This window comes from Athene noctua, chromosome 1, assembly GCF_965140245.1.
Source record: "Athene noctua chromosome 1, bAthNoc1.hap1.1, whole genome shotgun sequence".
NCBI classification, from domain to species: domain Eukaryota; kingdom Metazoa; phylum Chordata; class Aves; order Strigiformes; family Strigidae; genus Athene; species Athene noctua.
Genome location: NC_134037.1, coordinates 106,252,594 through 106,265,392, shown reverse-complemented (window position 1 = coordinate 106,265,392; position 12,799 = coordinate 106,252,594). Strand labels below are relative to the sequence as shown.

Here is a 12,799-nt window from a genome sequence, read left to right as displayed (position 1 = left end):
ACACATTCAATTTCTTTTAAAAATGAAAGACCAAATTCAACATTCCATTTGACTGGAATACATAATTACCTATGAAATTTGGTCTTTGAATGCCTTCTGAAAGTACACGGCCAACTTTTAAGAGCTGGCTTGCATCTTGTGTTTTCTCACTGATTTCAGCTACATGAGTATACAGCATTTATTCACTGTGGAATACTTTCAAATTAACTAACTAAGGAATGAACTAAACCAAACAAACAAAAAAGTACATTTCTGAGGAATTACATTGCTGTTAAAACACCTTCAGTTCTCTAATGTGCACCAGATGTAAGATTCTATTTTACGCCTTTGAGAGGACAAGCATTAAGTCAAAAACCTGATGGGAACACATCTCTTGAGCCTGAGCTATTTTGGAACCAGAAAGGCCACAAAATTAAAATCCATTCTGAGAATCTTCTTACTTTATGGGAGTTTCCTTCAGTTGCTCTTCATCCCCACCACATTCCTACACTTGGTAGAATTCAAAAGGTAAGGTGCCTTGCCTAAAAAGATGTAGGCCTCTAAAGTAAAGCAGGTCTATTCCACAAAATAAAATAATGAAGATAAAAAGATTTAATTCCTAGAACTATCTCACGTCCTTCCTGAGTTTTACATATGTAAGTGCAATTCCAAAGTTCAGGGAAAACTGCTAATTTCTAAGTAAATATATTTTGCAGTTTTCTCCACAACAAACTTCATCTGCTGTATATTTACTAAAGTTCAAGGACTGTTTATACTCTTCTTCATCTAGTAAAATTCACTTCTCATCAATGAGATAAGTACAGTTCCACCTCTATGTGAAGGCAATGAAACTATCCTGTGCTCTCTGAGTAACTCTTGAGATTCAATACATCAAACGTCATGTATTAACAAAAGAAAAAGCACAGCCACATCAACGAACATAAAAGCCCTATAGTTTCTCAGAACTGTAAATATATGTCCACATTTGTAAGAATACTCACAGATACAATGTTTGGGGTTTTTATCAGTATCATATATGGTAACATACAATGAACATTTAAATGGGGCAAGATACATGCAGATGCCTTAAATTCAGCTACCGCTTTCAAATACAACCCAGACTACGGAGTGTAACTTTAATTTTTAACTACGTACTATTTCCCACTGTTGCCATCAGCATATCAATCAAGTGTATATTATTCTGGTTTGCTCATTTTATTAAAAGCAAATTCGGAGCACAATTGACTTTTCATTTGTTTAACAAGTGAAGAAATATTTACCCTGACAGCCATTTCATTGTAGAAATTCATCTTCATAATAAAATATGCTGTCTGTGAATCAAGGAAAAAAAAGATGGCATACATTTCAGTTACACAAAGACAGTGCTCCTATTTTTACATATAAAAGATAAGAATCTTTATACATAATACATAATAAGAGTTCTAGGCTTAGAGAGAATAAAATCAAACTTTGTATTGAAGAGATAGGCTTCCTAATACATAATGCAGGCTTAACCAGAAAAATCTATGGTAGTCAAACTAGGAGCTAATGGAGATATATGATCATAAAATGCTCTCCGCTGAGTTTGATAATCAATGGTGCTCTACTGAGAGTAGAATAACAAAGCAGAAATATTCACAAGTGCTGGTGACACGTAGTATTGTATGATTTATTCACTGGGGTTCTTTTAGCCAAAACTCACAGAAACATAAAAGGAATTCATATTTCAAGACGTCTGGTTTAATGAAAAATTCAAAGAAATGCTGTCTTCAGTCGAAATCGTTCAAGGATACGGATGCAGTGATGGAGCAAAATTGTGCCTTCCAACCATCTGTACTAAATGTTATGTACTTAGCTGCCTCCCGAGTAATCCTTGGGAATTTTGTTTCATTTAATATTCATTTTAACACCATAAAATCATAAATACAATGATACCATGTTACAGTGAATCCCCTGATATAGAAAACATTTCCTGAAGTCCTGGTTTCCTTCCAATAAAGTAGAATTCCTCTCATAGTGAACGAATCCCCTATTATACTAAGCAATCACTTGGCAGCATAGGTTATTTTAATGGATACATCACTTTAAACTAAGCTTTCACATCTGTTCCGCCCTCTAATTACAAATGCAAAATGAACATAATTCACAATTGTATCATAAAAAGTAAAATATAAGTACTTTGAATGCAAGAGTATGTCCTTTATTTAGCACAACATGCAGCTTTTATGTGTTTCTCATGTTTTAGACACAAATCAAAAGCAAAAGTGCTTTCCCCTGATATAGTGATTTTCTCCCCCATGGCAAACAGGAATTCACTATAAAAGGGTTTCACTGTAATTAGTGTTATTTGAATTGCCTAGTCTGATCCAAAGCAAATTGTCTGTGGAGAGCAGCAGGACTGGATTATTTATCAACAGTCTGGGCAATTAAGAAACAGTTGGCTGCAATATGTTATTTACAAATGAACACAATGATGCTACTTCATTTTAAATTCTCTTTCTTCATTACATTAAGCAAGGCATAATTCCTGCAGTTTAATTAAGGTGCATTTTAAATGCTCACTTTAATATCATACCAATCTACTAATAATGGAAACAGTAGAAGAGATACTTCTTATATGAAAGAAAAATGCAGGACTGCTAAATTTCAAAAAAGTTTCACGTATATGTATAGATGTATACATCTACATCATATACATATACATATACATATTTGAGGGACTCTCCACCCCAAAGGTATGAATTAGAATAAATAGTGGACTCTATCTCCCATTTCATCTCCATAAATGTTTTCTGAGTGATACTAACTGTATAGCTAATACTGGAATGAAATGTTTGCCAGGTCTAAGTATATTCCTAAACTGTTCAATTAAGTTGATACAATTTTGCTCTGAAGGTCACCTTTTCTTTCTTTACAAGGGAATGTAAGACTCTCCACACCACCCAAATAGATAAAGTATATTTTTAATGGAAATTCCTAAGCTTAAAAATGATCATCAGATTTCTGTCCATCAATGATTAAATTAAACAATCTCACACCTTTTTTGTTTATTCTTCTCGTATTTGAAGGCTATGAGCACTTAGGTCTGAATCCACCCCATTTCACTGAAGAACCTAAATTGGAGAAGTAACATTATGCTCTTTATATCACCAATACTGAAAGACAGTGGGACCACTTCGCCTCTGAGTTTGGTGAAGTATTGAAGAGCTCTGCAATTCCATCTCCTGTCTACAGAGATAGCCAATGACAACTAGGGTCCTAACTTGCATACCTCACTTAGGTGTGAGAAATCAAGCCCTTACCCTACCACTGCTTAACAAGATCACTCACAATAAAAAAGAAATTACACATTCCTGCTCTTACTCAATGTTCTTCTAAATCACAAGTCAGCCAAATGCAAAAAGCTCATTATAACTGCTTTACAACCTTATCCTTGCACCAAAAGCCAGAGCCTGTGTCACCATCTAGGTTCTTCTGCAAATGGTTTTGCCCTCTGTTTCCTAATTCTGATTATAATAATATGTACTTGTTCTGCTATTACAAGTAATGGAGAATGTGCTCATCCCTATTCACAAAAGCATTGCCATAATTTAGTGCTTCAACCCAAGTCTATATTTACATGCTTTCTAGTAAAAAAAGATTCTTTCCTGAGCTGGGGCCTTCTTGTCCAGAAGACTCCTTTCTTATGCTTAAAGTGGAATTTCCTGCATTTCAGCTTGTGCAAGACTTTCAGAATCCAGTTCAACCAATGTAATTAAGTTATAAAGAAAATTGCAGGAGCACAGTTCTTAATTTTAGCTTGAGATTAATATTAGGAAACAGAGCTTTATACCAAAGCACCTGTATTTAGAATATAGAAAGGCACGTAATTTTAGTTGTAATAGTAGGGGTTTTTTAACTTAATGTATTTTAACAATCAAAGAAAGAGGCACTAGAGGAGTAACAAATGAAATACTAGTAGTGATGCACATATGGACAGCCAATATGATGAGCCTCAGCCTTTGTTATTTTCCGCATCAGTACCACTCACATTTCACAATTTTGAATATAATCATTAAAATGATTTATTATCAAGTAATCATGGGTATTTTGTGCATATGCTTTGCCTTGTTTGCTGGCAGCAGATACCAATCCAATCATTATCAACAAACAAATTTTTCAAGTAACCAATACATTTTGTATTTAAGGAACTATCATGTCAAATGTATCATTGTGTTTCATAATAGGGAGCCATTAAACAGTTATCTGGAAGAGTTCAATGCAAACATTAACTGATTCTTTAACCTAAAAGCTGCATTAAGCTTCTGAGATTTTGTTTCATTTTAAAATATTCCAAATTCAGCCACTGATGAGTAAAGATAATGAACTTGAAGTCTATCTCAAAATATACAATACTGCATATAGCAGTCCAAAGGGAGAAAAAGGTGCGGGAAGTTAGCTTCCAATCGAGCTGTGCTATTTGGTCCTTTCCAAACAAAGAGACAGCAAGCACAAGTTTAAATATTTTTGGGGAAAGGGTGGTTTTCTATGCTGATTTCTGTACAATTCATAAGCTTGCAGATTAAATTCTGTTTCTCTAGAGCCCTAACTAATATCAAATAAGTACTGGAATCCAGAAGCTGAATGAATTCATGGTCTGATTTAGAATGTGTGTATTAAGTGTGGGCTTGCACAATTTTTTGTCCTACATTACACCACAGACTTTCAATTTGGCAAAGGCTTGTCAGTTATTTCTCTTCGAAGAACTACATATAAGCCAGACTGTATTGGTTAAAGACTTTTATTTTCAGAAATATATTGCAAGAATGGAAAGCTGAGGGGGTTTTATGATGCTAGTTATCTCAGTTTAGTTGTTACAGGAAATCTCTGCTAATTTGAAAAACTCTTTAAGTTAAAATGTAACTGCCAGAGTGTTTTTTAAGAAGAGAGGGCAAAATAAGAAAGAAGTAATAAATAGAGGAGGCAAAAGACCTCCAATTTCATAGATGCATAGAACAATTGAGGTTGGCAGGGACATCTGGAGCTTCAAACCATTGCTCAAAACAGGGTCAATTACAGCAAGTTGTGCAGAGCCTCATTTAGTCGGGTTTTGAGTATCTCCAGGGATGGAGACTTCACAAGCACAGCTTGAAGTCTTTGGGCAACCTGTTCCAGTATTTGACCACCTTCACAGTAAAAAAATTTATTTCTTATCTTTGAGTGGAATTTGATGTATTTCAGTCTGTGCCCACTGTCTCTCATCCTGTCACCGGGCACCACTTCCAAATGCCATTGCAGGCTGATTGACTGGAAAGAATTATCTTGCCGTCTCACCTACAGGGCACCACTCAGAACAGTGCAACAGACAGTAGGCACAGTGGTGATGTGTTCATTTTGTATCTTAACAGCACCACTGTTTTTACAACCTTTAAATACAAAAATAACTCTATGAAGTGACATCATTCTGTTAAAATAGAAACTGATTACTATCAACAAAGAAATTAGCCTTTGAACACAGGGTGGCCAAAAGATAACTCCTTATAATTTGGGGGAATTTAAAAATGTGTAAAATGGCCACCATCATATCTTTGTCCTGCTTAAGCCCTCTTATAGACCTAACGATCAGATGCCAAAAATTGACATGTTTCTTATTCTCATCTTGAAAAACACAGAAACACATAAACTGCCTTGTTTCTGAAGTGAAATTCACCACTATAATGTTTTAACTGTGAAAAAATGTAGAACTGGAGGGGACGTCGTGAGATGATTTCACCTAAAACATTGCCTGAAGCATACATATCTAAGCCATCATGATAAGCATTTGTCTAACCTGCTCTTAAAAACCTGCAGTAGACGGAGTTCCACAACATCTTTTGGCGGTATGTGTCAACGTCTCACATAAAGTGGATTTCCTTCTTCCATTTTCCCAGTGGCTGCATGGATCCTTTATTTTCATTAACAAATTTTAACATACACTAACGTTATCATGTCTCTCTTCTCCTACAGCAGCTTTTCTAGATTAAACAAACCTTCCCCAAACTCAGGGACAATATTCAACTCAACTCCCACTTTTTAAAAAGTAGAATCCAATCCAACCATGCAACTCTCTGCCCTGTATTCAAAAATTAGTGTTTTAGACGATGGACTGAAAACCACAGCCTGAAAGGATGACTCATAATTTTTTAGTTAAACCAGGCAAATTAGAAGACAAAAAGTATTTGATTAGATTATTGATAGACTTGAAGGAAAAATAGACAAGCTTTCAGACATACAAGTCCTGCTACTTGAAAACACAGTTTAGCAAGAGGTATAGACTTTAGCTTGTAATATATGAACCATTGCTATGGTTCTTTTTTTTTTTTTTTCTTGACTTGTCTGTTTTAACTGAAGCACAAAAATTTAACAAAATTAAGAATAAATCACTATCAAGTTTAAAACTATTGTGAAATATTAACATAAATTGATAAATATGAACAGCATATTAAAAACTTTATTGTTTTATGTTAAAGGCAAATCAGTTTCTTCTTAATCTCCTAAACCTGTTAACAGAGGCTTTAGCTTGTGTGCTATCACACAATTTTGCTATCTTCAAGTCTGTCAAGGGAATTAGATTGACTGTAATCTGCTGCATGCCTTAAGGCAAAACCTCAAATACTTCAAGGTTCATTAAGTAAGAAACTTAAACCACTAAAACATAGAACAGCAATGTGTAGACACATCATCTTATTTTATTTTCAGAATTAAAGGTTCTGCCAGGAAAAAAAGCATCTTGAAAAGCTCCATTTCTGCAATTAGCATCATGCAGGCAGGCTTCTGCATGAGCAGATCTCATTGCTAGTTTGGGGACTAATACTCCAGAGCTGCAAGCACTTAAACACTGACTTGACTATTATAAGTAGGCTTACTGTAACTAATGCAGCTTTTCATCATAGTAAAGTCAAGTACGTGTCTGTGTGTATAAAGGATCAAATTTCAGCTCTTTATTTTCAAGACAAGTGAATTAATTACTTACATATATATCCTATAAATAACCAAACAAAATTTTTAAACCTAGTTTTCTACCTCCACCAGTTTACTGAAGTATCTTCTGCTTCGATAACCTCTCCACCACTTCTGTATAAAAATCACCATTTTGTTCAGATATCTAAAATGAAATACATTAACAAAATAATAATTATTTTGAGACTTTACAATATAACTTTATTTTTTCCTAATATTAAAAATAATGTGCTGTGTATTATATCCATACTTATTCCAAACAGATGGACACGGCAAATATACTTTATATGTATGCATGTATGCGTATATACATATGTGCACACATACACACTTATAAACCAATATATACATATATTTATACACTCACACATTGCTTTTGGAAAAAATGGGTTACTGCAAACTTACCTATATGCTATTTCAGTTTTCATTATAAAGGTTTAATGAAATAACCTTACTAATGTAATTCGCATGATAGATGATTGTATTTTCATGAATGGTTTAACCAACATATCTGATCAGTTTAGAATTTTTCAGTCACATGCAACATATTCACAGCTTTACGATTTTTAAATATTTGACAAACTCCCAGATATCTGCATTTTTAGACTACTTTTTCAGTTTTATTAAATTATACCAAGTTTAATTTTAAGTAAATCTGGACTCTGACGTTATATGTACTTTATTATGCTACTAAAGGTCCATAATTGATATCTCACATCAGTTTTGCAGGAAATAATGCAATCATTACTTTAGGACTGCCTAGAAAAAGGGGAGCATTCTTACTACCTAACTATGGACATCAAATTTAGAAGCCTTGCAGTACAGCTAGAGTCATTCAGTGGAGGCAGTCTTTTCCAGCAGGTAGTTCAAAAGACATAAAGGAGAGGGTAATTCAGAACACAGACAAGTGGCCTGTGCTCCTAAGTCAGACACCACATCCATCTTTGGAAAGAGGACACTAACCAGGATTAGTCTGTACACAGTTGCAGAGAAAATCCTCTTCTACACTTAGCTGATTTAGCTCTTCTTACATGCTCATTATAATTACCTTGTTCTTCTTACATTGGTCATTACTAAATACAAATGTGCATGGGGCAGAGCATTGTCCTACAGAATAAATTGGCAAAGATGATCGGGTTTTCACTTTCTTCTACAGCATGCTGTTGTTATTCATGTGTTGGAAACAGAGGGGCATTAACCACTCCTCCGACTTTGTAGGGGCTTTTGACATTGATGACATGGCTGATATTCCTTGGAAGGCTGAACTACAATGTTTATTTTCCTGCTGAACACTTGCGTGTGATGGCTGTATCCTGTGACAACACACTTGAACCAGAAATGGAAAACAGTTTACCAGTGCCTTATTTAACAAGTGCACATAATGACTGTAGCCTATCTTCTTCTGAGGGAAATATTGGTCATTAAGTGATTAATGTTATTTAACCTACTAATTCCTTAGACTTGATACAGTATCTCTGGATGATACATAATGACTTGTGACAGGCAAGAGGTCAAACTAGAAGATGTAACAATCCCTCTCCCTCACAGCCTTAATTTTTATGAAGATACAGAAATCCAAGCGTATGAGCTTGACCAATTGGGCTTATGATCTTAAAATATGAAGGAGGGCCTCCTGGGAGAAGGGACCAACTACAGTGTTTCCAAAAAATTTATACCAATGTCGATACGGCATATTACAGAACAAAGTAATTGTACATGATCTCTGTTTTATAAATGGAGAAAATTATGTAAAGAAAGATTTTTTAAAATGACCTGGTCAAATCCAGCAGTAGAACTTCATTTTCTACAATAAGAGCCCAGTTACAATCCACTCACTAGGCAATTTTTCTGTAACATCCACTATAACAGAGATAAGAAAAATATTTGCAAACATCATATCTGAGGGACATCTGTGTTTTTTTTCCCAGTCATGCCACGATTTCTTAAACAATACTATGTATCTATTCTGAAGATGAATTATCTCCATACTATTTATTAGCACCATGCCATTTTAATTGTATGCATTTCTGAAAATGAAAAATTATTATTTCTTACTGTGGTGCAGCATATATTTAATTCTATTTAAAAGCAGAAAAATGTGGGGGTTTTTTTCCAAATTTTCCCATTTGATTAAAATCAAGTAATACCATAAGAAATTTGGGGAAAAAAATCAAGACTCAAATACAGATTAAAATAAGTTTAATATACTACCTCAGATAGGCTCGGACTCTGCATCCTCGAAACCAGCTCTGGATTTTGACAGCAGCTTTGTACTCTATTTTTCTGTCTTCATCTACAGCTCTGAAAATATAAAAAGTAATAATGCTTGTCAGCATGGTAATTCAGTACCAAAACAGAAAAATTCTAAATACATATAACTGTTGCAGTTATCTTTTTACCATTTTTTTCACTTTTTGTTTCTATGAAGTTAACTAATAGTGCAGAACAATATAATCTACTTTAGTTGCATATTATGAAGATAACAAAGATAAGAGTATCCCAAGTTGTAGATGATGTAAGGTTTGGGAGAGTGTACTTCTTATTGCCATACAATACTGAATATCCATGTCAGCATGTCATGGACTTCTTCTGTTGTAGGTGAAATATATTAATAATTCTTTAATGATAATTAGGCCTGAATTATAAAAATCCTGTAGCTATGTATAAATTTGTATATCTACATGCATACTAATTAACTGTGATATTATCATGATAAATATCAATTGAATTAATAAGAAGCACATATTAAAGATGAGACCTAGTTTAGATACATTGTTTATGACTGATACAAAATATTTTATTACCTGAAGAGTGATAGCATCAATAACGATGACAAATACACTCCTTGTCTGTAGATTTTTTTAATGAATACAAGCTGATCTTACAGGGAGAAAGTAGAGAATTTAGACCTTTTAGCTAGTTTCTTAGGAAGAAATTTAAAAAGGAGAGATATGAAAAAGAGGTAACTGAAGGAAAGTGAGATACAAATGTAAATTTAAACTATAAAGAGTTAGAACAATGAAAGCATAGGAAAGAAACTAGATGTGGACATTTCCAAACTTTAGAAGGCCTGGAATATATGGACACGAAATCTTAGTGTGGCTTAAAAGAAGTTGGGAATTGGAAAGACATGGTGTTAGTAATTTGGATAGATTCCAAAAGGATGACCATGGGAATCTTTTACATGGAATTACAGTAGTCAGTGCAACAGCTTATTGAGCCTTGACAAGGCTTTTCACAATAGGAATTTAAAGATCTGGGTTTTGGAGATAATGTAGAAATGAAACTGGCAGCATATTGGCAAGTGCTGTAGACAGGCAAGGAGGGGGAAAAAAATGAAACAAAAGAATTAGAAAATATGGTAGGATTGAAACATCGATTAACAGAGATACTAGAGGAACTAATGAAAAAGGGAGGATACAAAGAAAGATGAAGAATTTGTTTTTAAGTTACATGAGAAGAAAGGTTATCTAGAAAGAAATGTTGGTGAGGCAGCTGAAGATGCAAGATAGATGAAGGTGGAGAATTGATGACTTCAAGGAGATTTGCAAGAACTATAAGCTGTCAAAGCTTTGTGTCAAATGACATAGCACAAGGAAAAGGCATGTGGAAAGAAGCACAAGTAAAAGGACCTCATCACAAAGTCAGAAAATCATTCTGCAAGACAGTCCTTGCTTGTCTTCTTTCTGTGACTCTCTCTATTAGGAGAATAGTGTTTGTGACAAAGATAAGTCATGTAAGGAAAACCATGAATCTAAAAGAGATAAAAGAAATATATGAATTGGGAAGAGACTTTTCAGAGAGTTCAGGAAGATATCATTACTATGATGAGTTTCAATGCTGAGGGGTAGAACCCAGACATGAAATTACCTTCAGCTTTTATTTATTTGTTTGTTTCAAAATGTCAATAACTGTCAAGTTTTTGAAGTTAAAATTATATTTTCATTTTCAGGGATTTTTTGCTATCCCATTTTTATCAGGAACATGTTTACCAAATAGTTTAATTTGTTACACCTGCCACAAAAAAACAATTAAGTTACTATTAGTTTCTTTTCTGAACTAGTTGATATTAGTTAGCTCTTCTAACAAAGTGTTGTGTCAACCTTAATTAGCTCAGTAAACACCAACAAGATTAATTTTTATCTGATGAATTAAGATGATCCTCATTATATTTCCTGAAAAATAAAACATATATTTACAACCAGAGATCAAGAAGCACTAGGTCTATTCATTTTATATCATCTGGTGCAGCATGTGCCCTCAAGTCACATTAAGTGGCCATGATTTTTCACCATTATCCGACATGCATCAGACCTGTCCAATACCTGGAAACTGTGGAAAACAGACTTTTTTACCAAAGATGACAAAATAAGTTGATATCAAAGCTGCCATTTATGCTAGAGACCTTCCTTGTTCCTTTCTTGTGCAGCTTCCTAGACTTCATAGAAAGGAGATATCTCCAGAATACTTTTACCTAGAGATGAATGATTTTGATGAAAAGGGTATGAGCGATTTGGCCCTGGACAGGCAGCCCCGATTACAGACCAGAAATGAAGGGGATGCGGGACTGGCCCTGTCAGAGGTGGCAGCTCCAAAACCAGTCCTACCCACTTGGCAATGGCAACAGTCTGCTTCTGGAAGAGCAGAAGCCTTCTCCTCTGTTACTCCTTGTTAAGTTTTTTAGTTGGCAGTCTGTCATGCCTAGATATGTCAGTTTAGAAGACTATGTAAAGTTTATTGAAGCAGACCAAAACCAGACTTGTTTTTCTTACAGTATAGTTCCACACTTTCAACTGGCCTTGCCAGCAGCAGAAGTGGTTTGAGATATAAGTTGTTCAAACTGGTATCTGTCCTTCTAATCAGATTGCACTGTTTGAATTGTTTAGAGTCACAGATACTTCTCAAAGACTTCGCTGAATGTTAAAAAGGCATACTCAAGGTCAGCATCTGGCAGATGGATATTACAGTAAATAAATGTAGGTTCTTGAATAAGTGATGAAATAGTTTAACACTTAAAATAAGAGAATTCACTAACAGATCCTGTATACTCTAATGCTAATGTTGACAGGATATTTCTCAAGGTGCAGGCTTACGGTATTTTTGTGTTGTGCCATCATTGGGCAAGTCTTTCCCTAGAAATGTGCTTTACCTAAAAAGTCAGCTTAGGAGACCTCATACCTCTGACATAAACAGAGTTCTGCATAAAGCATGACAGGAACATTACTAGGATCAGAAGAAGATTATTAAGATCATATAAAACTGTCTAACCACAACCAGCAGGCAAGATATAGGGCATCAATCTGCCCTAATTTTTAATGAAACGGGTACAGAGCCCTAAAATTGCAAATGCATTTTGAAAGATAAAGAAAATTTTATATCTTGGGTATTTGCTTTAAGGCACTTCAATTACTATGTTCCTCCTGCAGCAGTAATTTTAGAAAGAGTACTTAGTTTTCGTCAGGGTTGCTTTAAGTCAAGCTGCTCTGGAGAGTGTGTGTTCTAGATGTTCTACAAAATTCTGCTTTTAGGTCTTGATAGATAGGTGAAGAAAGAAATGTTTTTGTTTTGTCTTAAAATGTGTTTGACACACATGGAACTAAATCCTTCAAGTTTTACCCTTGAAGTTATTTGCAAACAGGGCAACTCATACAAAAGAAAAGGTATATACTTGGTAATCTATATTCTTCTTCACCTTCTGATGCTTCAGATCAAGTCAGATCTTTTGGGGAATCTGGTATTTCACTGCAGAATACTGACTTCATAGAGTAAATAACCACTTTTTTTACAGTATCCTGTATTTTTCTCTGAATGGCCTCAAACCACTTGTGAACGATGAATGACT

The 12,799-nt window shown here is 34.6% G+C and overlaps 1 protein-coding gene across 6 annotated transcripts in view; it reads right to left on the bottom strand.

Moving 5' to 3' along the window:
• Positions 1–12,799, bottom strand: part of SPATA17 (spermatogenesis associated 17) — a 92,321-nt gene that overhangs the window by 77,659 nt on the left and 1,863 nt on the right. For 4 of the 6 annotated variants that reach the window (XM_074926198.1, XM_074926207.1, XM_074926216.1 and 1 more), the window contains 3 exons: positions 9,169–9,258; positions 7,021–7,102; positions 1,260–1,310 (listed from right to left, as the gene is read on the bottom strand). In XM_074926198.1, coding sequence (XP_074782299.1) covers positions 1,260–1,310; positions 7,021–7,102; positions 9,169–9,258 — 223 coding nt within the window. The remainder of the gene's footprint in view (positions 1–1,259; positions 1,311–7,020; positions 7,103–9,168; positions 9,259–12,799) is intronic. The other 2 variants (XM_074926232.1, XM_074926241.1) reach the window with 1 other exon arrangement.